The 26712-nt window shown below is 45.1% G+C and overlaps 1 protein-coding gene across 4 annotated transcripts in view; it reads right to left on the bottom strand.

The window, feature by feature from the left end:
- Positions 1-26712, bottom strand: part of SHANK2 (SH3 and multiple ankyrin repeat domains 2) — a 460235-nt gene that overhangs the window by 405483 nt on the left and 28040 nt on the right. For all 4 annotated transcript variants that reach the window (XM_070761430.1, XM_070761447.1, XM_070761457.1 and 1 more), the window contains exons 2-3: positions 13979-14204; positions 8796-8999 (exon numbers count right to left, since the gene is read on the bottom strand). In XM_070761430.1, the coding sequence (XP_070617531.1) occupies positions 8796-8999; positions 13979-14191 (417 nt within the window). In that variant the 5' untranslated portion in view covers positions 14192-14204. The remainder of the gene's footprint in view (positions 1-8795; positions 9000-13978; positions 14205-26712) is intronic.

Genomic DNA, 26712 nt, shown 5'->3' with positions numbered 1-26712 from the left:
TTCTATGCTTACAGCTTCTCTTGTTGCATTTTTCATCTGATTCTAAATTTTGGTACATTAGTTAATTGAGGTAAAACAATAGGCTATTTCTGGAATCATAATCAGATTGTATCTAGAGATGATCAGAGTTAATACTTCAATCCACAGTTTCAATTTGTAATGTGTCAGGTAATCACAATTTGTCAACTCATCTATTCACTAGATCAAAATTAAGTTTTCTTAACTAATTAACTTAACCCCCCCCCCTTTAGCCAGCATGAGCAAGCCCACAATTAGGCCTCGTAACTCCACCTCCTCCCTTGGGGAGGGAAAGAGGCAACAGACACGAGTAAAAGCGGTAGATCCCCCTTTAGCCAGCATGAGCAAGCCCACAATTAGGCTTGCCGCAGAGGGGAGGGAAGGGTGTGGCCCTATGACGCGAGCAATGAGCAGACTGAATAATGCTTTATAAAGGTGATTGTCTCCCATGGCATTTTTAAGACTCTGACGAAGTTAGCAGCACGCTAACGAAAGCTAAGTGATTTTATTAAAGTTTCTATGTTCCGGTGATCGAGATGGCTGCTGCCTCATCATTCACACACGTACCTGGAACTCGCATTTTTAGGACTATTCTTGATATATATATATATAAAATAAAACCAGCATATCTCTATCACTCACTCTAATTTCCACTTACTTATGAGAAACAATTGGTGCACATACAGTAATATTACTAACTGTAATTATGATAAATCTCAGTTCTATACAAATATAATTCTTATTACTGTATTTTGTTTAATAAATTGCATTCAATGATACAATAGTAACATTTTCAGAAAGATTTCTGGTGTTCTTATAGATGAGGATAAAATCACAACATTTGTACAAGTTATAATCTAAATATTATAATATTTTTTAGTATATTAATTGGATAAACTGTATTGTTTTGTTTTTGGTATATGCTGTGAGCCACCCCGAGTCCGCAGAGAGGGGCAGCATACAAGTCCAATTAATTAATTAATTAATTAATTAATTAATAAATAAATATCATATAATGCAGTGAAGCATTATCTATACTCTGTTTTTACTTTCATAAGCAGCCATAAAAATAGAACTGGAATACACAGTCTCAATAATTCAGTGTCTTAGAAGTTTTTTAACAGCTACGTCTCCCTACAAAAATTAAACATAGTACTTGACTTACAACTGTTTAATAACAGCCCAGAATTATGATAGCCTCAGAAGTATGCTTTATAGCACACAAGGCACTTCTAATCATTGCAAAATATTACACACATCCCATGGATATAATATCGCAATTTGGGTGCTTGGCAACCAGTTTGCATTTACAACCCATTGCCAAGCACTCTGCAATAATGTGACTTCCATTTATTTATTGGACTTTTATGCCACTCCTCTCCGAGGACTTGGGGTGGCTCCCAACATATAATAAAAATACATAACATTTAGGGTCCAATTAATGAAATATATAATCTAAAATTAAAAACCCTAAAAAAACCAGTCATTCTCATTCAATCGGTTTCTCTCAGTCCATTCATCGGCCAGGGGGCAAGAATCTAATGGCCCCAAGCCTGGCGACATAAGTGAGTCTTGAGATTCTTGTAGAAGGCAAGGCGGGTGGGGGCAATACGGATCTTCGGGGGGAGTTGATTCCAGAGGCAGCCCCCCCACACACACACACACAGAAAGCTCTTCCTCTAGGCCCCACCAACCAGCATTGTCTAGCTGATGGAACCTGGAGAAAGCCAACTCTGTGGGACCTAACCAGTCGCTGGGATTCATATGGCAGGATTCATGCAATCTTCTCTGTTGGTTTCACCAGAAAATTAATGGGGAAGCCAGAAGAGAAAGTTGTGAGATGCTGCCTGCCAAGAAGACTGCCTCTTGTCTCTTACTCCTTCAGTGGGATACAGAAACTGAGATAAAGTCATGAAGATTTCAGATCCATTCCTGCATCCCTTCCTTTTCATGTACAGGAGGAAGCTGAACTTTTGAGCAGGCAGCTTTTTCAACAAGTTCCCAGAAATCAGTGGGAGTCAAAATCCAAGCAAATAATGGATAGTAACTGCAGTAAGGTTAGGTCCTCGTACCCTAGTGGGAGAAGCCAGACATGAGTATCTCTTTGCTCAGAGGCTGAAAATTCTGCTTGGATTTCAGCAGGGAATATTTTCAGCTCCTCCGTAGAACCTCTTAACCCTGTGAAACACCCCTTCTCTGGAACTGCATCTGCTTAACAACCTACCAGGACTGCTGAGTTTAAGCCAGTGCTTCTCAATTATTTTCTGTTATGGCCCTTCTAGGAAGAAGTAAACATTTCACGTCCCCCCAACTCTCTGATAGAATTTTAGTGTTAATATTTATTATTTTACTTATTATAAAATCCAAGCAAACTATTGGGTGGGGAAGACTGCTCTACCCATTCACCTAGGAGTACGTCATACTGAACTCAGTGATTAGAGCCCTCTTTTGACATGGGGTCAGGCCATCTTAATCAAGCAGATGTTATGGGGTCACTGGCCTGGCCCATAAGCACCATCTCTGCCAGGCACTCAGAGGGAATGGTGTAGAACAATGGTTCTCAACCTTTCTAATGCCGCGACCCCTTAATACAGTTTCTCTTGTTGTGATGACCCCCAACCATAAGTCTAGCACCAATTCTCCCAACAGAGCTTTAAGCTGATTGGCAGGAAGGTCAGAGGGACACCCCCAATGTAAACGCCTGATTGGTCGGATTGTAAAAATATGTTCCAAGGCGTCAGAATAGAAGCTTTAGTTCCTTACACCATGGGAAATTTTTCTTTTCCCAGAGTCTTAGGTGACCTCTGCAAAATGGTCGCTCGACCCCCAAGGGGGTCCCTACACCTAGGTTGAGAACCACTGGTGAAGGAGGCTTTAGGGTGCTGTTTTAAGCTTTTGTCCAGCTGCAGAGGATGTTCCTCCTTGTCCAGCAGCACGTTCGCCATGCCATTCATGGCTACTACAGTGCCCACCGGGAACAACAGGAATCCACGCAGCCTCCCTGCCCTGCTTGACCACCTTCTCTTCTGGGCTCAGAGCAGCATGCAACTGGGAAAACACTCCCCATCCAGGGGAATCAATCACGCATGTTCCCTAGGGTCACATAGGCCCCCCCAGCATTGCAACATGCCCCCCCTAGAGGGCCACACCCCACTATTTACGAAACACTGGTTTAAGCTAAGCAATCTTATGGCAGTCATGTGATCTCTCACTTAACAACCATTTCACTCGATGACGAAGATTCTGGTCCTAACTGTGGTCATAAGTTGAGGATACCCATATTCTCTTTGAAACAAGGGTTTAATAATCACACATCTCTGAACATCATCCCTATGAAAATCAGATTGGCCCCCGATTTAACACTCTCAGAAAGCACTGAAGATGTGGTTCTGCCAGCAGGCCTCGGGAACCCTGAACAGGATGAAGCCTGTTAAATGGCTGGTATAAATGCAGGTTGTCACTGGGGTGGGGTGGCAGTTATTATTTTATTATTTTAATCTTTTATTATTTTTGTTTTTATTTCTTTTATATTGCATTTTCATGTCCTGTGTGCCTTCTGGAGTTGCCATATGGCAATATAAATTTTCTAAAGTTACTATAAGAGCATTAAACATGTCATTGTCATTTCAGTGATTTCCAAATTGTAGTCTGTGAGGGAGATAGGAGGTTTTAAGATATAATAAAATAAAATAAAATAAATATTCTTCAAGGCTTATCAGAAAGAATAGGTTCCGGTTCTGGTTCGAGCGGTGGGGAGATGGTGGGTCCGCCGCTCCCTTGAACAACGGGGTATCGTCGGAAAATGTTGGTCCAGGATGGAGGGTTGTCTGTTGTCGCTGTTGCTGCTGTATCCCCGACTGTATCCCCAACTGCAGAGCTCTGAGGCTGGGGGCAGAGGCGCGTGAGTGTCTGCGGAGCGACCAGCTGGGACGCGGAACCAGCTGGGACGCGGAAGATGGCGGCGGCGACGCGCGCAGAGTCTTTGACATCGGAGGGAAGAGAGCAGCCGAGAAGATACAGAGCGACTGTCAGGCTGAGCCCCCCGACTCGGCCCGACAGATGGGAGCAGACCGCACCGAGATGGTGGGGGCCGGAGATGGTGGGGGCCGGAGGGTGCTGTAGACACCGGAAAAGACCGCAGCGTCGAGAGGTGGCTGATTGGGACGTGGGAGATGGCGGCGGTGCCTTGCGTAAAAATTAAGAAACAGCGGAGAAGGAGGAAAGGAGGAAAGTGGATGGTGTTGAAAGAACGTGTTGAAAGAACGTGGAACGTGGAGTGTGGGGGCACTGATGAACCGACACCCCCCCCCCCGACCTGGTGAGTGAGAGTGACCAGCGTCGAGGCAGAGAGAGAGCAGGGGAAATGGAGGTGACGAAGAGCGACCTGTTCCAGTGGAGGATAACTGCTGGCGGGGTATATTTGGAATAACAACCCCCCCCGCCCCCCCCCTTCCTGCATGGCACCAGCAGGTGAGAGCTGCTGGTGCCAAGGGAGGAGTAGGTGGGAAAGACTGTGGAGACGGGCTTGCTGGACGATGAACCATGGAGGAGAGTGAGAAGGATGGGACTGGTTGCCTGGGACTGGTTGACTGGTTGCCTGGGACCAATATGGCCAATTGGCCAGGGACATTGCTTATACTAACTTTGCAAACGACTATCTTGTTTGTCCCTCCCCTCCCCCTCCCCCTGGTTTCTATGCACGTCTATGCACTTTACAGAAGATCCATGCCCCCTAGCGGACCGGCTAGAAAAAACAACAACAGCTTTTTAAGACTTTTTAAAGATCTAAGTTATATTGAAGACCTATAAAGACACTACACCTGGGCCGATTGATTAACCGACGATTAGCTAATAATTAATATTAAGAACTGATTTATACCATTTTTTAACATTTTATACTATTTTATCAATTATTAATCTTGTGAACTTTTTATTCTATTTATATGTATTATACTGTGCTATATTCTATCAGCATTTTTATCTATTATTAATTTAATCCTCTTTTAATATTGGGGGGGGTTTCTAATTAATGGATGATTGGAGTAGATTCAATGTTGTATATGGAATGAATGAGTATGAGTGTGATGGTTGGGGTGGGTGGGAATATGGTATGGATGGGATGAGTGACAGTAGTATGAGTGACAGAATTGGCCCACCTGACGCTCGGGAGGCAGGGGAGGAAGGGGCATTGATCTCTGGGGTGGCAGAGGGCCGGAATATCCCTGTGTTGCTGGGGAGAGGCAGATATGGCGGGGGTCACAGAGTTAGCCGTTCCAGGGGAACGAGAGACCGTTGCTTAATAACGGTCCCTTGTTCCAACTCTGTGAGCCCAATCTTGGGTACTGGTGATGAGTGTAACTCTGGCCCTGGACTCAGGTTGCTGCTCCTTAATGCCAGGTCGGTGGTAAATAAAGCTCTCCTCATCCGGGATTTGATCCTGGATGAGGAGGCCGACCTGGCATGTATCACTGAAACCTGGCTGGGCCCGGAGGGAGGTGTTCCTCTCTCCGAAATTTGCCCAGCTGGGTTTCAGATATGGCATCAACCTCGACCCCAGGGAAGGGGGGGAGGAGTGGCTATTATAGCCAGGGAGAGCCTTTGCCTACGTGGACTCATTGCTCCGGAAATTGCGGGTTGCGAGTCACTCTTGATGAGGTTGGACTTAGGGGTTCAGGTGGGCTTATTTCTCACATACCTGCCTCCCAGCTGCGTGTCAAAAGCCCTGCCTGTGCTACTCGAGGAGGTAGCCGGGTTGGCGGTGGAGTTCCCCAGACTCATTGTCTTGGGGGACTTCAACCTGCCGTCACTCGGCGAAACCTCGGGGTTGGCACAGGAGTTCATGGCCACCATGACAGCCATGGACCTGACTCAAGTAGTACGGGGTCCAACTCATGAGGGGGGGCACGCACCTGACATGGTATTCCTTTCCGAGCAACTGAGCAATGGTCTGAGACTAAGGGGCTTAGAAGCAGTGCCTTTGTCATGGTCAGACCATTTTCTACTACGGCTTGACTTCCTGGCTCCAATCCTTCCCCGCAGGGAGGCGGAACCAATGAAGATGTTCCGCCCCAGACGCCTAATGGATCCAGAGGGTTTCCAGACGGCGCTTGGGGTTATTCCAGAGGCACTCATCCACAGTTCGGCAGAGTCTCTTGCGGAGGCCTGGAATACGGCTGCTGCGGAGGCTCTCGACCGGATTGCGCCTTTGCGACCTCTCCGTGGCGCTAGACCCCGTAGAGCTCCATGGTTCAACGAGGAGCTCCGGGAGTTGAAACGCCAAAAGAGACGTCTAGAGAAGCGATGGAGGAAGAGTAGGTCTGAATCTGATCGAACACTTGTAAGAGCTTTTATTAAGACTTACAAAGTGGCGCTCAAGGCGGCAAGATGCGCGTACCATGCCGCCTTGATTGCATCAGCGGAATCCCGCCCGGCCGCTCTGTTTAGGGTGACCCGCTCCCTTCTTAACCAGGGGGGAGTTGGGGAGCCCTTGCAGAGTAGTGCCGAGGAGTTTAACACGTTTTTCGCTGATAAAGTCGCTCAGATCCGGGCCGACCTCGACTCCAATTGTAAAACAGAGTCGGCTGACAACGAGTCAGTCGAGGTGACTGGGGCACGTACTTGTCCACCTGTCTGGGAAGAGTTTGATCTGGTGACACCTGATGAAGTGGACAAGGCCATTGGAGCTGTGAGTTCTGCCACCTGTTTACTGGATCCGTGTCCCTCCTGGTTGCTCTCGGCCAGCAGGGAGGTGACACGGAGCTGGGCCCAGGAGATTACCAACGCTTCCTTGGGGAGGGGAGTTTTTCCATCACTCTATAAAGAAGCGCTTGTGCGCCCCCTCCTCAAGAAGCCTTCCCTGGACCCAGCAGTACTTAACAACTATCGTCCAGTCTCCAACCTTCCCTTCATGGGGAAGGTTGTCGAGAAGGTGGTGGCACTCCAGCTCCAGCGGTCCTTGGAAGAAGCCGATTATCTAGGTCCCCAGCAGTCGGGCTTCAGGCCCGGTTACAGCACGGAAACCGCTTTGGTCGCGTTGATGGATGATCTCTGGCGGGCCCGGGACAGGGGTTTATCCTCTGTCCTGGTGCTCCTCGATCTCTCAGCGGCTTTCGATACCATCGACCATGGTATCCTTCTGCACCGGTTGGAGGGGTTGGGGGTGGGAGGCACTGTGCTTCAGTGGTTCTCCTCCTACCTCTCTGGCCGGTCGCAGTCGGTGTTAGTGGGGGGTCAGAGGTCGACTCCGAGGTCTCTCCCTTGTGGAGTACCCCAGGGGTCGGTCCTCTCCCCCTTGCTATTTAACATCTACATGAAACCGCTGGGTGAGATCATCCAAGGACATGGGGTGAGGTATCATCAATATGCCGATGATACCCAGCTTTACATCTCCACCCCATGCCCAGTCAACGAAGCGGTGGAAGTGATGTGCCGGTGCCTGGAGGCTGTTGGGGCCTGGATGGGTGTCAACAGACTCAAGCTCAACCCGGATAAGACGGAGTGGCTGTGGGTTTTGCCTCCCAAGGACAATCCCATCTGTCCGTCCATTACCCTGGGGGGGGAATCATTGACCCCCTCAGAGAGGGTCCGCAACTTGGGCGTCCTCCTCGATCCACAGCTGACATTAGAGAACCACCTTTCGGCTGTGGCGAGGGGGGCGTTTGCCCAGGTTCGCCTGGTGCACCAGTTGCGGCCCTATCTGGACCGGGACTCATTACTCACAGTCACTCATGCCCTCATCACCTCGAGGTTCGACTACTGTAATGCTCTCTACATGGGGCTACCTTTGAAAAGTGTTCGGAAACTTCAGATCGTGCAGAATGCAGCTGCGAGAGCAGTCATGGGCTTACCCAGGTATGCCCATGTTTCACCATCACTCCGCAGTCTGCATTGGCTGCCGATCAGTTTCCGGTCACAATTCAAAGTGTTGGTTATGACCTTTAAAGCCCTTCATGGCACTGGACCAGAATATCTCCGAGACCGCCTTCTGCCGCACGAATCCCAGCGACCGATTCGGTCCCACAGAGTGGGCCTCCTCCGGGTCCCGTCAACTAAACAATGCCGGTTGGCGGGCCCCAGGGGGAGAGCCTTCTCTGTGGCGGCACCGGCCCTCTGGAACCAACTCCCCCCGGAGATCAGAACTGCCCCTACTCTTCCTGCCTTCCGTAAACTCCTCAAAACCCACCTTTGCCGTCAGGCATGGGGAAACTAAATATCTCCCCCTGGGCACGTTGAAGTTATATATGGTATGCCTGTATGTGTGTATGTTAGTATTGGGGATTCTCTTAAACTTGTAATATTTTAATTAATTGGATTGTATTGGATTGTTTTTCACTTGTTGTGAGCCGCCCCGAGTCTTCGGAGAGGGGCGGCATACAAATCCAAATAATAAATAAATAAATAAATTTAATGGAATGGAAATGTTAGTGGAACCCAGAATGCGAGTTAATTTAAAATGATACTTATTTACATTTTTTATTGATTATTATTTATTGATTTTATTTATTATGCCTTTCAGTAAGATTCTCACAGTGGCAAAATATTTTGCCCAAAGTTCTCCAAAAGCGAAACACAGACATTATAGGGTGTACAGTAACTGCCAATCATCTAAAAATCATTTTTAGATACCTTTTTTCTGCTGGTGCAACTTTAGATTTCAACATCTCATAAAGACATTGTAACCACAAACTGTTTCTTTGTGTGTAGCCACTAGATTTTTAAAAATTATAACTGTTCATTAGTATCTAAACTTGAAATAAATTTGTGGTGTTTTTTAATACCTCTAAGGATGGAACCCCCTTGTTGAGATTTTGTGGATATTCCATAAGAAGGCGTTCTTCATCCAAAAACTTCCCATCTCTCCCATTAATTGCTGGCTGGAATAGGCCATAATTGAGAACATCTTTCAAACTTTGACTCAATGTACAAAGAATTCGCTGTTTTGCAACCCATACTGAAGCCTCAGGATTAAATCGAATACACTTCTGTAAAGGAAAAAAGAGAACACATATGACAATTTCTATATTTATATCAGCAATTCTATACCAGACAGTTAATTTTACTATTCAATGCACATACTACAAATATATGTTGCGGTATACAAATTTTGCTCATCTTTTTTATGCTATTAATTCAACTAGATTAGAGACAAAGAAGCATAATGGCACTGTATTAACCTTTGCTGAAGATATCTGAATTTAATCACAAATCTTATTACGGTAGATATTATTTATTTATTTTATTTTATTTATTTTATTTGACTTCTATGCCGCCCAATCCCAAAGGACTCAGGGCGGCTTACAACAATATAAAAGATACAAATACAATAAAAAAGAAGTCATATATATATATAACTACTTTATATAAATCATAAAACTATAAACCCCATTTTAAAAAACCATAACTCAGTAAATCCATGCAATACACATGCATAGCATTCAATGTAATTTGGTCATGATAGATGTCAGTTTCATGGCTCCCAGGCCTGCTGGCAAAGCCAGGTCTTTGTAGACTTTCAGAAAGCCAGTAGGGTGGGGGCAGTACAAACATCGGGGGGAAGTTGGTTCCATAGAGCTGGGGCAGTCACAGAGAAGACCCTCCCCCACAACCCCGCCAACCTGCATTGCTTAGTTGACAGAACCTGGAGGCGGCCAACCCTGTGTGTGAGGTATGCGGCAGGGGACGGTCCCATAGATAATCTGGCCCTAAGCCATTTAGGGCTTTATAGGTGATAACCAACATCTTGAATTGTTACCAGAGACTAATTGGTAGCCAGTGCAGCTCACAGAGCATAGGTGTTATATGGTACACCCATAACAACTCGCACGGCTGCATTCTGGACTATTTGCTGTCTCCGAACTCTCTTCAAGGGTAGCCCCATGTAGAACACATTGCAATAATAAAGATGGGAGGTAATGAGGGCCTGAGTGATTGTGCTTAAAGCCTCCTGGTGTAAATAGGGCCGCAACTGGTATACCAGGCAAACCTGGGCAAAGGTGCCCCTGGCGACCGCCGAGAGATGGTGATCCAGATTCAGCTATGGATCCAGGTGGACACCCAAGTTGCATAACCTGTCTGAAGAGGACAATGTTTCTCCCCCCAGAACAATGGGTGGACAGATAAAATAGTCCATAGGAGGAAATACCCACAGCCACTCATTCTTGTCTGGGTTGAGCTTGAGTCTGTTGGCTCCCATCCAGACCCATACAGCTTCCAGGCACCGGCATAAAAGAGTGTAGCTATTTATCTGATACAATCCTATGCATATTAACAGAAATAAATGCAACTGAATTCAGCTGGATATACAACCAGGAAGGTGAAAATAAATTTGAAATCTAAACTTCATTCCAGAAATTTAATTAATTTGAATCAGGGTTTAGTTCAGAGTCAAACAAAATTCTGAATCCTTGGAAAAATGGCTTGAAATGCCTGATGTTTTTGTGTGCTACTACACAAAAGAGCTTTGACGTCACGAAGACAGACTTCCTGGAGGCCACGTTTCAGCCAACCAGGAAGGACGTCTTCGTGACATCAAAGCTCCGCCCATGGAATTCCCTATTGGGATTCCCCACCTCCGTTTCAGACTCCAGATTGGCCGAAAACGCTGCCGCCGATCGCAAAAACGGCACTCCGCCGAGCGGCGGCACCCGGCTGTAACCTTCTGACACATCTAGGCGCTTCTCGGCGGCCTCTGGAACCCGAACCCGAACCCAAACATTTGCCGAACTTCCAGGTTCGGCGTTCGGGAGAACGCGGAGAAGACCCCTGCTGTTTAAGAAGGTGACAGGCGGGTGGCAGCGCTTCTCGGTGGCCTCCCAAACCCGAATCCAAAAAGTTCGGGTTCGGGTGTGGGAGAACGCCGAGAAGCCCCCCCGGCTGTTTCAGAAGGTGACAGGTGGGCGGCGGCGCTTCTCAGTGGCCTCCCAAACCCGTACCCGAAAAGTTTGGGTTCGGGAGACTACCGAGAAGCTCCCCGGCTGTTTTAAAAGGTGACAGCCGAGCGGTGGCACCCAGCAGAGCACCATTTTGCGATTTTCCCCCCCCTTGCACGCATTAATCGCTTTTACATTGTTTCCAATGGGAAACATTGTTTCGTGTTACGAACTTTTTGCCTTACGAACCTCCTTCCGGAACCAATTAGGTTCATAAGACGAGGTATTACTGTATGTTCAAAATTAAAACACGTTTAAGCAAAAGTAAGGTTGTGTTTTAAATAAAGAAAAGTATGACTGTTTCTATTGATGTACAGGAGATCGCCTTTTTCCCTCCGACGCACTGAAACTTCCCTTCTCCACTGGTCTTCTCTCTAGCAAATCTTGCCGAAACCGGCCGTAAGTTCTATGGAAAGTGACAACTAAAACAACTTTGGATTACAAAATTATTTTCACGTTGGTGTATATTTTAAATGACCCCAATTTATTTTTAGATATATAAGTTACTGTATTTAATAAAGTATGGATGTATTTACAAGTACATATTATTTAATGTAATGGCTCTATTCAAGATAATGCTCTTAAGTATTTATTTTCTATGCAAAATAAACAGACAGGTTTGCAAGCCATGTGGAGGATAAAATTATGTAAATTAGCATTTATGGAAGATGTTCTACTATCAGGGAACATGCCAATAAAGAAGGGTGAAATTGTTTTGAGCATTTTATATACTAACATTCAAAAGGGGAATTTTAAAAAGAACTATGCAAATTGTTTGTCTTGCTTGAAGAACAACCATGACAGGAAAATTATGTGGCTATTAAATTCCCAGTGGCCTCACTGCTCAGTGCATACTAAATTTTAATATACTTACAAAACATACAATCTTTTTAAAGATTAAGTACACATTACTGAACGATACTTGATGTATAATGTATAATGCTAAATCTATGAACAAATCTTAGAAAGCACAGACTGATTTTTTTGTAGAAGATTCTGAACTTGAAATAGCATACCCCTTCCTAGTTAAATTGTTATCACTTAAACTCTGCAATAAGAATGCAAAATGCAGATAAAATAAAATGAATTAAATGTGCTTTGGCTATTTCATTTACTGTATGAACTATCAATTGAGGATATGAGAACATAAAACATTTCTCATCTGCTCCACTGCTTCTCCACTAATCTGAGAGCTTCTCCCAAGCACAGCTGTAGCAAGACAGTCAATCTCCAGAATGAAATAGGTGCTTAGAAATGGAATGAATGCAGCCTACAATTAGGAGAGAACATTTGTAGCTTACTGTTGAACTGTGAGGTCTTTGATGCTTTTTGAGTTTGGTTATTCAGACATTTATATTGTTAAACATTAAAACTTAGAGAAAAGAGTTTATGAGCTATTAGAAAGATTTTCCTGAAAATCGAGAATCTAATACAAACCTAACAAGCAAGCTTGACTTGACTTGACTTGACTTGACTAGACTTGACTTGACCTTACTGTACCTTACCTTAATATTATATCGGTTTGAGATTTTTTAAAAATACACCCTGTTTATAAATTACAGAATATTTTCCTAATTCATTTCCCCATAGACTTCTGAATGGAGAACTTCATTGTCATAATTGGACAAATTTACATTTTAAGTTTGTGTTTGCATATTATTTTTAAATAGAAAAAATGATATTAAAATGTGGCCCAAATTTCTTACCTATCAGAAATTTATACTCATGGAAACCTTCTGTGTTAGTAATTCCTGACAGATAACTGTACAATAAATACATTTTCTCTATATTTAAAGAGACTTTACTAATATTAAGATGGATGAAATAATTTGTGATCCTTCAGGGAATTACTATTTTTGTATTTGTTCCATTCACATAAAACAAAAAGAAAAATATATGATTTAGCTAAGACAGAATGTATTTTCCATTAAAAGGAATAAACAGGAGCCCTTCCTTTCATGTCTTTCAGCAAAACATCAATTAAGTAAAAGTGGAATGGAAACAGAATTTTAAGGCACTTTTCCCCAATTATTGTTGATTTTTTTATACAAATGAAGTGGACATTTCAGTAATGAGAAATAGTGCTAAATAAATATTGAATTATTACATTCTTATATTTTAGTCACATCAACTATAGAGACTATAGCTCAAACCAAGCAACAACTCAATCTATATGTACTTTGAATTATTATTCATCCAAAATTTCTAAATGCCAATACTTTCATAGGTATTCATTTTGTTGGAAGAGGCTTTAGCATTCTGCTTCCTTTTTCTGGTGATAAAAACACACAGCTTAATCTCTTTTTCCCCAAATTAATGTGATTGGAAGCTTATACTTAACTAAATCATATTTTTATATTTTTTTGACTTTTGGTTTAAGTACCTACCATATGAACAAAATAATAAAATATCATTGATGACCTAAAACTAACTTTTTTTTTCGCAGGCTTTCAAGGTTTTGTAATTATAGCCTATATCAACACAGTTCTAGTGTTTTGGTCCCTATTCCCTGGCCTGATCTACCTCAAATATATGTATATATCATTATTTTCTAAGTTCAATTTTAATTAATTACCTCCCTACCAAATAGTACGCCTTAAGATGATTTTGGAAAGCCAAAGAACACAGAGCTGATTAGGAGCTATACTGTTACTGCCAACTTCTGACAAAGTCAATAGGGAATCCAGCAGGAGGTTGCAAATGGTGATCATGTGACCTTACATCTAACAACTGTGCAGGATTCACCTAAGGGCTACAACTGGAAATATTGCAACTGTTGTTGTAAGTTGGCACTGTCACATAATTTTGTGCTTTATGATCACATTGCTTAACGATAGAATCAATCTCAATTGCCAATCTTAACTAAGGACTACTTATATTCATCAAGCTAACCATGCACATTCCCCTTCATTGATATGCATGGATTTTTTTCATTTTATATTTTATAAAAACTGCCAAGTCTTTTATCATTAAACATTCTAATCACACTAAACAAATTTGGTCAAGAGATGTTTTCATGAAGTTATCCTTACAGTTTGCTGTAGATCTGGTATTATAATCCGTATCACTAATGTGTTATTCTGGGCATCTTCCATTTTGCTACTTGGCTTTTCCGCTGTCGCCTTGATGGTGTCGTAAATGGTTTCTTCTTTGGAGCTGTCTGATTCTGATTCCACTGAATAATCTGAAAAGCTCTGAGCCATTTCATCTTCACTTGATGTTGGACTCCGGGGCATGTTCATCATATATTACATTCAGCTAAAAACACAAAGGACAAGGCAACAATTAGTTCCATATATAACATTTTGAACCCAGGAAGAAAAGGGAATGAATTTGTTTGAATTGTTTTACTCTGTTCTAACTAACTTTGCAAGTGTTGGGGACAGAGGGAATCCTGGGATAATAGAGAACTGAAGAAATTAAATAATGGTGTAGATTAAAATGGGTGTTTAAAATAGAAATACTTACTATAATAGAAAATTTAACATTCTCTAGAGGCAAAAATAGTCTCCCTGTATATTTTATCCTGATTTGCAGAACATAAGTATACTGTAAAGCACACGTAAATTTATGTTTGAACTCCACAAAGGATTACAGAGTACAAACACTGTAAGGAACAGTATAAAACCATGAGGTTGAACCTGGGGCATGCAGAACCCACTCTGCAGGCACACGAGCCTTTGACTAGCTCAGCATGTGAACATGCCTCCCACCAACCAGCTGATTTTTGGGCCAGACATATGCATACTTCTCTTTACTTTCTGAACACTGTACCTTCCCAGCCTGTACCTTCCCAGATCAGCCAGATATGTGCATACTTCTGACTTTCTGGAGCCTGTACCTTTCATCTCTGGAGATTCCACCCCAGCGCTGTTTGGGCACACAAGGCTTTCCCGCTCTCCCAGCTCTGTTTGGAGAAAGGAGGCTTTCCCCCTTCCCAGTTCCATTTGAGGAATGGAAACTTTTCCCCTCTTCAAGCTCCATTTGGGGAAAGGAGCCTTCCCCCTTCCCAGCTTCATTTGAGGAAGGGATGCTTTGCTCCCTTCCCAGCTCTGTTTGGGGAAAGGAGGCTTCCCCCCCCCCATAGCTCAATTTGGGGAACGGAGGCCTTTCCCCACTCCATCTCTGTTTGGGGATGGGAAGCTTTTTTCCCCTCCTACCGCCGTTTGGAGATGGGAGGCCAACACAGAAGGGGCCGCACATGCATGTGCAGGGTTGGGACATGTGGGAGGACATTGTGGGTGTAGCCACTCATGCACATGCGACAGTGTGCGCGCACGTACTTTTGGCACCCAAGGGAAAGAAGGTTCGCCATCACTGATATAAAACCTTGCACAATATAATATAATGTTTAACCTTTGCAAAGGACTTGTGAAAGTCTATTCTCTCTGCTTAATTGCTAATTGGGATAAATAAATCAAAAGCATATCAGCTGTTGAAATATTTGACACCTGGAAAGATTATATATGATAATCAATACTTAATAGAGGTCATGGGAGTCAGAGTAGCTTAGTGAACAGAAAGCAGATTTTTATCAGGAAGTTTTGTCACTGAACTTGCATCCAATATTAAATATTTCCACTGCTGAAATGGGAATTCCCCATGCCATTTGCATTAGGGGCCAATAAAAAGCTAACAGCAATGTACCATAAATTAAAACAAATGTGTTAAAGTTGTTAGGACTATAGACAAAATAAATATTCACAATGAGATATTTTCCCATTATTTTGCTGATACTGTAAATAGGCGTTGATTGCTTACCTGAACGCCTCTTCTCGTACGGTGAGCGGGTACAGCAGTCACATGGGTTGCTCATGTCCAATCCGGTGGAACTGAGCCTAGTATTAAAAAAGCTTGCCGGATCCGCCCCTTCCCCAGAATTCGCGAATCCATAGACTAGGCTCAGTTGTGAAGCTCTGTAGTGTTCAACTCTCATTGTTAGAGGAAGAAAGAGATAGAAAGGTAAAGAAGACACATACAAGGGCGGGAAGTGACTGCTGTACCCGCTCACCGTACGAGAAGAGGCGTTCAGGTAAGCAATCAACGCCTATTCTCCGTACTGAAGGAGCGGGTCCAGCAGTCACATGGGACATACCCAATAGATGGTCCCTAGGGTGGGATTAGCTTGCTATCGTGTGAGATAACGGATTGGAGTACCCTTCTGCCGAAGGCAGCGTCCGCTGAAGCGTAAGAATCAATTTTGTAGTGCCTGATGAAGGAATTTGGCGAGGCCCAAGTGGCTGCTTTGCAGACCTCCTCCAACGGGGCTTGAGTCGCCCAAGCGGCCGAGGTGGCTGCGCTCCTGGTGGAATGCGCAGTGATGTTCCTTGGAACTGAGAGGGAGGCCGACTCATAGGCCTTAGATATAGTCCCTCTGATCCAACGGCCTATTACTGTTGAAGACACTTTGGCCCCCATGACTCTGGGATGATAGGCTACAAAAAGTGCTTCTGACCTCCGAAAGGGTCCTGTGCGTTGGATATATATTCTCAGCGCTCTGGTGAGATCCAGGGTGTGCCATCTAATTGCCAAGGGATGGTCTCGTTGGAGGCAGAAGGAAGGTAGGACAATATCCTGAGATCTGTGGAACATGGAACTGACCTTGGGTAAGAAGGTGGGGTCCAGTCGCAAGACTACCTTGTCCTGATGGAATTGGCAAAGGTCCTGCCTGATTGAGAGGGCAGCCAGCTCCGAAATGCGTCGGGCAGAGGTAATAGCCACCAGAAAGGCTACCTTAAAGGATAGGTACCTGAGGGACGCCGATTTTAGGGGTTCGTATGGTGCCTGCGTGAGGGAGTGGAGAACCCGTGGCAAATCCCAGGATGGATACCTGTGGACCTTGGAAGGTCTGAGGTTGGCTATGCCCTTGAGGAATTCCTGAACTTCAGGGAAGGATCGGAGAGGCTGTCTGCGGGGGCCCCCTAGGACAGATGAAATGGCTGCCAGATGACGCCGGAGGGTGCTGGTGGAGAGTCCTTTATGGAAACCTTGCATAAGGAAGGAAATAATTCTGTGTATGGGGATGCACAGAGGGGAGAGACCTTCCTGAAGACACCACTGGTGAAACTTGGACCACGTGTGGTCGTAGATTCGGTTGGTCGAGCCCCTTCTGGCCTTTAGAATGACCTCCACTGAATCAGGGTCATGCCCACGCAGCTCTAAATCTCTCCTGATAACAGCCAGGCGGTGAGGTGGAACCACTCCGGGTCTGGATGGAAAGAGGCCCCCTGCCGCAGCATATCCCCCGAAACGGGGAGTCGCCAAGGGTCCTGGACGGACAGCTGTTGGAGATCTGCGAACCAGGGCCGGCGGGGCCAATGAGGGGCGATTAAGATTACTCGGGCCCTCTCGGTGAGGACCTTGTGAATCACGTCCGGGAGGATTGGAATCGGAGGAAATGCATAGAGTAGGCCTGGAGGCCATGGACTCCGGAGGGCATTGATCGCTTCCGCTCCCGGGGATGGAAATCTGGAATAGAAGCGAGGGAGTTGGGCGTTCGCATTGGTCGCGAAGAGATCCAGGACTGGTAGGCCGAATCTGAGGGTGATTTGATGGAACAGGTCTTGATGGAGGTTCCACTCTCCTGGGTCTATCGTTGCCCGGGATAGCCAATCCGCCTGGATGTTGAGACTCCCCGAGATGTGATCGGCTAGGAGCGACTGGAGATGTTTTTCCGCCCAAAGGCCCAGCTTGAGGGCCTCCCTCATGAGAGCCTTGGATCTCGTGCCCCCTTGCCTGCAGATATGGCTTTTTGTGGCAATGTTGTCGGTGAGAATGAGAACGTGCCTGTTGGGGATGCGAGGAGAGAAATGCTTCAGAGCCAGGGAGACGGCTCTTAACTCTAGCCAATTTATTGGCCTGGAAGCTTCCTCCGGGGACCACGTGCCCTGGGCTATCATCCCCTGGGCGTGGGCGCCCCATCCCGATAGACTGGCATCTGTGGTGATGACAAATTGATCCGGGCACCTGAACGGGGATCCTCTGTCCATGGCCGGAGACTTCCACCACTTGAAGGATCTGCGAACACTCAGTGGGATGACAATGCGTCGATTTGAGTTGCTGTGCCCCGATCTCTGAAAAGGCAACAGAAGCCACTGGAGTTCCCTAGCATGAAGGCGAGCCCAGGGAATGATGCCTATGCATGACACCATCTTCCCCAAAAGAGAAGATAGAGTAACTATGGATACTGAAGGATTAGATAAAATGTTAGAAATTAACTCCACTATACTGAGTTTTCTCTCGGGAGAGAGAAAAACCTGGGAAGATTTTGAATCAATAATGGCTCCCAGGTGAGGAATGGAAGTGGAAGGTTGGAGGTGACTTTTTTCAAAGTTGATGGAAAACCCATGGTCCTGAAGGACTGACATGGTGACAGAAAGGTCTGATTTCACTCTCTCTAGGGAGTTCCCATGAATTAAAATATCATCAAGATAACATAAAATGTGGATGGGAGACGCCCGGATATAGGCCGCCAGGGACCCCAAGAGCTTTGTGAAGACCCGAGGGGCCAAGGAAAGGCCAAATGGCATCGCCCTATACTGGAAATGCCTGCCTTGAAAGGAAAAACGTAAAAATTTTCTGTGGCATTTGGCTATAGGAATGTGAAGGTAGGCCTCAGTGAGGTCTAAGGAGACCATGAAATCTCCCGAGTGAATGGCGGCCAAAATAGAAGACAAGGAGTGCATTTTAAACTTCCTATATTTGATGAATAGGTTTAGTTTCTTTAAATCCAAATGGCTCTCCAACCTCCGGAGGACTTTGGAACCATAAATAGGATGGAGTAAAAACCTAGGCCCTTCTGACCGGAAGGGACCGGCTGAATGGCTCTAATGGACAATAGATGAGAAATGGCCTCCTCCATACGGTTACAATCTGAGGATGACCTGGGCGAAGGGCAGGAAATAAAACGTTTAGGGGGAGGAGAAATAAATTCTAAAAGAAGGCCTGATTGAACAGTGTCAATGACCCAAGGGTCCTTGGAGGTGAGACGCCAATTTGCAGCGAAATGAGCTAGGCGACCCCCTATGGGAATGGAGGAAAGGTTACCATCTAGGTTTTTTTGAAGCCCTGTTAGAGGCAGCTCCCCTTTGGAAACGAAAACCCCTACCCCTGGAGTTCCTACCTTGGGAACGAAAGCGGGGGGAATACTGACCTGGAGATCTCTGATAGGAAGCCGCTTGATCTTGCTGGCGCCCTGGGCGACGAAAGGACTGCGTTTTAGTAACCTTTTTTGTGGTTGGGCCCAAAACCTTCTTCTTGTCTGTGGTCTCCGTGAGGAGAGGATCCAGAAGATCACCGAAGAGAAGGTCGCGCTTTAAGGGGCCCTGGGATAACTGCCACTTTTGGCGAACTCCCGCTTGCCAAGGGCGAATCCATAGGAGTCTTCTTGCCGTTGTAGAGGCTGCAATAGACTTAGCAGAAAATCTAGTAGATTGTAAGGTGGCATCAGCCACGTACTGGGCAGCTGCAAAGACCTTGTTGAAGTCTTGTTGACCTCTCAAGTCATCTGGAGGAATGTGCTGTTGAAGTTGGCGAAGCCACAGCAGCATGGCTCTGGAGAAGAAGGAGGCTGCTGCAGAACTTTTAATGGCCCAGGAATCAGCGGAGAAACCTCTTTTGAGCATTTGCTCGATGCGCTTGTCCTCTGGACGGAGGACTTCCTCCGCCTCGCCTGGCACAGCCGCTGCCGAGTGAAGAATTTTGACAGGTTCATCTGGTTTGGGAAAAGATAGAAGCTCTTCATAGGAAGAGGAGAGTTTATACAACTTTCTGTCCTTGGTAGAGGGATTAAGGCCAGAGGCTGGAAAATCCCACTGTTTAAGTAAGGCATCTTTAAATAATTTAGGCATAGGGATTACCTCGTTATCCTCCTGTTCCTCTGTGAAGTAAGGTAAATTCTCCTCCGGGGGATCAGTGGAAGTGGAGGCTTGTTTCTCCTGGGCCGCTAATCCCGTAGAAATTCTAGCTTTGAGGAGGAGAGATTTGAATAGTTGAGAAGGGAAAATAGTAATGGGAGGAGGGACCTTTATTTGGGATTCCTCGTCCTCAGATAGGCCCTGGAAAGGGTCTTCATCCTCCTCTACATCCTCATATTCATCTTGGGAGGACTCTGAGTCATCCTGAATAGGAGCTCTGACCGCTGGGGAAGAACCCAAGGGGCGGGAGGAACGAGAAGGAGGAAGAGGTAAAGGAAGCTCATTGATGGAGGAGAGTTTGGCATCAATGGCTTTGGACAACACAGCAAAAATAGATTGGAACTCAGGAGGTAAACTGGAAATATCAGCAGAAATGGCAGAAGAATCCCTAAAGGCCTGGGAGGATCCTGGCTGGGGGGAATCTTCCATAATATCTGGTTCCTCTGGACCTATGCCCCATAGGTTAGGTTGGGGTCTGTCTAGGTTTGGCTCATCCAGAGATAACACAGGGACCCCAGAAGGAGGCAGGCTAGAGGCCTCTGGTGGGTCTTGACTACTGATTACTTGGGCCTGCACTTTCAAACGTTTTGCTGATTTATCATGAATCTTTTGTAGGGCTAGGTCCCTTCTCTTCTCGGCCCTGGTGACCTTGGTCGAGGGGCGGGCCCCTGGAGAAGAGGAGGAAGAGGCCTGGGGGATACTAGTAATCTCATCGCCTGTAGGCCTGGCCTCTCTGGGACCTTTAGTTGTGCCTCTCTTGGGAAAGGTAGCCATAGTCTGACAATTAACAGAAGACAAGGCTGAGCCAATAATTAAATTATGAGGAGAAGATTTCAAGGACTTCCCAAGAGGAATGGATCCTGCTTCGAGGCCTCGAAGCTGCTGAAACGTGAGGACAATCTGGGCAAACCCAGAGTTCGTGCCCCCAAATCCAGCGGGGCCAGCCTCCCTAAACTTTGCAATTAAGTAAAACCAAGGCACTCTGGTTGGAGGCTAGGCCGGTGGAGAATTTAGCCTGGGACCCCCAAGGCCCGCTCCCGGATCCACGCGGTGGACTGAGGCCTACGCGGCTGGCAGAAGGCCAACACGAGAGGCCTAGATATTTTAAGAAAGGGCGCGAAGGCCTTCGCGCCAAAAAATCGCTTCGTAGAATTTCTTAAGGGGAAAAGCGATCGACTAAGTCCAGGAGACTAAAGGCGTCCCACTCCGCAGGAGGTATTTTATAAGCCCTTAAATATATTTTTATACAATAATTAAGCAATAATCCAATAATAAATACTTGCACCAGGACCTCCAGGCCAAGGGATTAGAAGAATCCACAAGCGGCCGCAGGAATCGTAACCGGCAAAACCGCCGGGGGAAAACGAAACCGCAACTTCTCCCAAGTAAAAAAGCCTAGCCGCTTTTTATTTTTTTATTTTTTTTTTTTTCCTTTTAAAAACGGCTGGCGCAAATAGTGCAAGTAATTGAATAAAGACAATAAATCTTACTACTTTTTTGAAGGAAAGGTCGAAGGGAAGGTGTTAGAATGTTGAACGAGCATTCACAATACAACCGCAGGATATGTGAACTGAGCGAATTCTGGGGAAGGGGCGGATCCGGCAAGCTTTTTTAATACTAGGCTCAGTTCCACCGGATTGGACATGAGCAACCCATGTGACTGCTGGACCCGCTCCTTCAGTACGGAGAATAGCCCTAACCATAATAGAAGTTTACATGTTTTTATTTATTTATTTATTTTGTCAAACAATTATAGAGTGGTAATTTGTACAAATAAAACATTAGATAAGTAATGATAAAAAGTAACAAAAGAAGAATTATAGGACAGGGACGGTAGGCACAATGGTGTGCTTATATGTATTATATGTAGATAATAATTATCTACACGAAATTATGTATAAAGCATATCTCACAGAAATTTGGGGAAGGTGATTTTGATTCTGAGGTACTGCTATTTTTGATGTGCTAAATCTTTTTTTAAATATTGCAATATAGCTTTGAAATACCATGTTAGAGATGAATGTTTACACTGAATTTCTCTTTTAAGCCACACAAAGTCCTGAGGGTGCATTTCATATTCTTATGCTTCATTGAACTGTGAATTAATACAGCTCTCTATAATAACTTAAGTCAATATAAAGCATAAACATTGGCTTCTGTATACGCCTACTGATAACAAATGAAAGATTTGTTGGACAATACAGGGCTACAACAAACTTCAAAATATTTTATAAAATATTTAATTAGATTAGCAATGTGGTGGTCAATGACCTATCCTATCTTTGCATATGTTTGTGTGTCTGTCTGTCTGTTGGTTTGTTGGTTTGCTTGTTGGTTTGTTTGGTTTGTTTTGGTTTGTTTTGATTTGATTTGTATGCTGCCCCTCTCCGTAGACTTGGGGCGGCTGACAGCAACAATAAAACAATGTACAACAAATTTAATAATTTAAAAACACTAAAAAAACCCATTATTAAAAGCAAACATACACACAAACATACCATACATAAACTGTATAGGCCTGGGGGAGATGTCTCAATTCCCCAGGTTGGTCCATCTATCCACCCTCAAAAGCTACATAAGATATCAAATCTCAAAAGCCTTTTCTGTTCTCTCATAAAATCTTCAGTGGATGACCAGTAGAATAGTCACCCTCTGTTAGAACAATATATTTCAGAGTTATTATGACACTAGTCCTTACAGCTTTATTGGCAAGAATTTCAGAAGTGGGTTTCCATTGCCTCGTTTCTTAGAGTTAAAAGAGAATGAGCGACCTAAGTTCCATATCGGGTTGTGACCGGAACAGGAGGGATGCCACACCAGTAGTGGAAATGGAGCTGCACATGCAGCTCTGGGTGACTGGCAGGCACGCGCACGTGTCGGATTGAGATTTGGCTTCTGCGCATGTGTAGGAAGCAAAATCTTGCGAGATGACACATGTGCACATGGGATTTTGATGGTTTTCTGTGATGTTTTGCTTCCGTGCATGGGTGAAAGCAACAAAAATCACTCAAATCTTACGCGCCCACGAGTCTTCTCATGCGATTTGCTTCCTACTCATGCACACGTGCCCGCCAGTCACCTGGAGCTGCGCGCGCATCAGTACGGGTAGTAGCGGTAATTTGCCTGTCTAAGCTCAACCAGCTGGCTTTCTACCTAAGACAGAAGTTACACTCTTCCAGATTGTATCCTGGTACCTTAACCACCCCACCACAATAGCTCTTTGAATGACGAAATGGGCTGCATTACCAATTTTTTAAATTTCTTACAAAGTCTTATTCAGCAGCAGTTTTTCCATAGGTACTTTTTCAAAAGGCAACTAGACTTTGTTAAAAAATAAATAAAGTCCAGTTGCCTTATGAAAAATTACATTTATTTATTTATTTATTCATTCATTCATTCATTCATTCATTCATTCCAATACAGAATAATACACAATGAAGGTTACAGAGGATATAGTAGAGAAGAAATACGAGATATAGGTGAGACTATAGGACAGGGGATGGAATGCACTCTAGTGCGCTTATGTCCGCTCCTTACTGACCTCTTAGGAATCTGGAGAGGTCAACAGTGGATAGTCTAAGGGTAACCTTTGGGACAACCTCGACCTGAGAATGTCCATAGACAGTTTTTCCATTAAGCACCGTTTTCACAGCTCTTAAAGTAGTGGCTACCTTTCAAGATGAATAAGAATGAAAAGATGAATATGTTCTGTTTATAATTTTGTTCTCATTCCTTATTTGCCACTTTGTCATTAGTTGTCCTTGAAATCATTTTGAACATTTGCTGTTGTTCTTTAGGATATATACGCCTAGAAGAACCTAGGTACTAACTACTTATAAGGATAGTCCAGATAAATAGTCTGTTTAATTTTGATTTTAATGGATTGGCATTTGGGGACCAAAGCCAAAACATTGTACTGCATGGTGCAGTCACAATTGTTCAGGAGAGACTTCTATTCCTTGGAGAGGGTTTAAGGGAGTATAATGAGCTCCTGAGGATCCTAGAAAAAATAAATTTCAGTTGCCCTCAACGTACTCAAGTGCTGTTGACCATCTCAGTCTGTCCCCAACCATAATTCAAAACTTTTTCAAAGGTATTCCAAAACATTCTCAGTCCTGCCCAGCCACATATATTTTGTTTTCTCTTCTATTTCCATGAAGGAGACCAGTATAATAAGCTTGTCTATCCCATCTTATACTTACATTACTTGCCCAAACTAGGTGTGTTTCATTTGTTTTATATTCAAGCAATTGCTGAATACAAACGATGCTACCAAACAAATTAAAGCTAGATATTTTTAAAATCCAAAACTTGCTTTACAAGAATAAACAACATAATTATTGAGTACACTCATTTAAAATATATGATTAGGTTTTTCTCATTAGCGATACACATTTGCTAAATAGAGTTTATGAAATAGAATAGAAGCATTAACTTGCTGGAACAAGTACCATCAAATATCATGCACTAAAATAGTTATTATGATAAGCATATCCAAATGCTTCTAAAACATAGAAATGAGCTAAAGCGGTACAGAATTAATCATAGCTTCACTTTCTAAATTACATTTATTGTTCACTTGCATGCATGTGTCTGTGTGTGAACAGCTTTTTAATACGTCACATTGTTTTAATAGTCTTTTAAAACTTAACAAATGTTATATTTTAGTCCACTTATTTTTATTATAATGCTATTTGAATTTAGTTGAAATTATAAATTTAAATATATTGTTTGCATAAAGCATATTTGAGACTGAACATTATGAGTCCAAATCATTACTTAAACATGCTCCTGAAAAATTGTGCATCCAAATCTAACCTAACTATTCTTCAAACCTTACTTTCCTGATTCACTGATGACTTTCTTTTTTCAGATACAAGTTAGAATATAGAATAACAGAGCTGGAAGGAAGGGGCCTTAGAAGTCTTCTAGTCCAGAGGTCCCCAACCTTTTTTGCACCAGGGACCGGCTTTAAGCTAGACCAGTTTTCCATGGCCCGGTGGGGGGGGGGAGAGAAGTAGGACCTTCCTAACTCCTCCCCCAGCCAAAATCACAAAGCCAGGCAGCCCCCAGCCGCCAAAGGAGCCTCCTGATTCTCCCCGCCCTTCTGTCCCGCTCATTGCCCGTGTCTGGCAGAAGCTGCTGCCCGAGTGCTCTTGGCCGGCGGGATTCAAAGTGCTGGGGTGGGGGGTGTCCCAACAGCCCCCCCACCCCAGTGCTTCGCCTCCCGCTGGGACACCCCCCACCCCAGCACTTTGAATCCCGCCGGCCAAGAGCACTCGGGCAGCAGCTTCTGCCAGATACGGGCAATGAGCGGAACAGAAGGGCGGGGAGAATCAGGAGGCTCCTTTGGCAGCTGGGGGCTGCCTGGCTTTGTGATTTTGGCTGGGGGGGGAGTTAGGAAGGTCCTACTTCTCCCCCCCCAGCCAAAAACTCAAAGTCTATCTGCTGGATACGGGCGATGAGTGGGACAGAGCGGCGCGGAAGCCTCTTGCAGCAGCTGCCACAGCCACCGGCTTCCACGCCACTCGTCCCACCCATCGCCCATATCCAGCAGAAGCTGCTGCCCAAGTGCTCTTGCCCAGCGGGAGGCGAAGCACTGGGGTGGGGAGGCTGTCGGGACACCCCCCACCCCAGCACTTTGAATCCCGCCGGCCAAGAGCACTCGGGCAGCAGCTTCTGCCAGGATTCAAAGTGCTCCGCCCCCCTCCCAGCCTCCGGGCCGCCGCTCGGCTGTCATTTTGTAGAGAAGCGAGAAGCGGAGGAAGAGCTGGATGCTGGAGGTGGCGGAGGAAGGTGAATGCGGCCAGGAGGCTGGGAGGGGGGCGAAATATGGGAGGAGCAGAGAGGCAGCCTCCACGCGAGCTCTGACCAGGCGCAGGGCCGCGGAGCTAGCTGTCAGCGGTGCCGCGGACCGGCTGAAAAACCCCAACGGCCCGGTCCTGGTCCGCGGACCGGCGGTTGGAGACCTCTGTTCTAGTCCAACCCCCTGTTCAGCAGGAAATCCTATATCAGTGACGGCGAACCTTTTTTCCCCTCGGGTGCCGAAAGAGTGTGGGCGTGCGCTATCGTGCATGTGTGAGTTTCCCAACTTCTGGTGGACCCAGTAGGTTCATGTTTCGCCCTCTCCAGGTTCCATAGGCTTTTCTGAAGCCAGGGGAGGGTAAAAATGCTCTCCCACATCCCCTCTGGGGGCTCTTTGGAAACCAAAAGCGCCCTCCCAGAGCCTCTGTGTGAGTTAAAAAATCAACTGTCCGGCACTCACATGCACATTGGAGCTGAGCTAGGGCAACAGCTCATGTGCCAGCAGACATGGCTCTGCGTGCCACCTGTGGCACCCGTGCCATAGGTTCGCCATCACTGTCCTATATCATTTCAGGCAAACGGTTGTCCAATCTCTTATTTAAAACTTCCAGTGTTAAGAGAATTCACAACTTCTGGAGGCAAGTTGTCCTACTGGTTAATTGTTCTGTCAGGAAATTTCTTTTTAGTTCTAGATTGCTTCTCTCCTCCATTAGTTACCACCCATTACTTCTTGTTCTACCCTCAGATACTTTTGGAAAATAGTTTGACTCCCTCTTCTTTGTGGCAGCTCCTGAGAAATTGGAACACTGCTATCATGTCATCCTACTCCTTTTCATTAACTAGACATACCCAGTTCCTGCAACCGTTCTTCATGTTTTATCCTCCAGTCCTCTAATCATCTTTTCAGCACTCTTTGTAGAGTCTCAATAACTATTTTACATGCAAAACTGGACACATATTCCAAATTTGGCCTTACCAAAGCATTCTAAAGTGGTATTAACATTTCACGATATCTTGATTCTATCCCTCTGCTAATGCTGCCTAAA

The sequence above is a fragment of the Erythrolamprus reginae genome, chromosome 1 (genome assembly GCF_031021105.1).
Source record: "Erythrolamprus reginae isolate rEryReg1 chromosome 1, rEryReg1.hap1, whole genome shotgun sequence".
Taxonomy (NCBI): Eukaryota; Metazoa; Chordata; class Lepidosauria; order Squamata; family Dipsadidae; genus Erythrolamprus; species Erythrolamprus reginae.
This window is presented reverse-complemented; position numbering and strand designations above follow the sequence as displayed.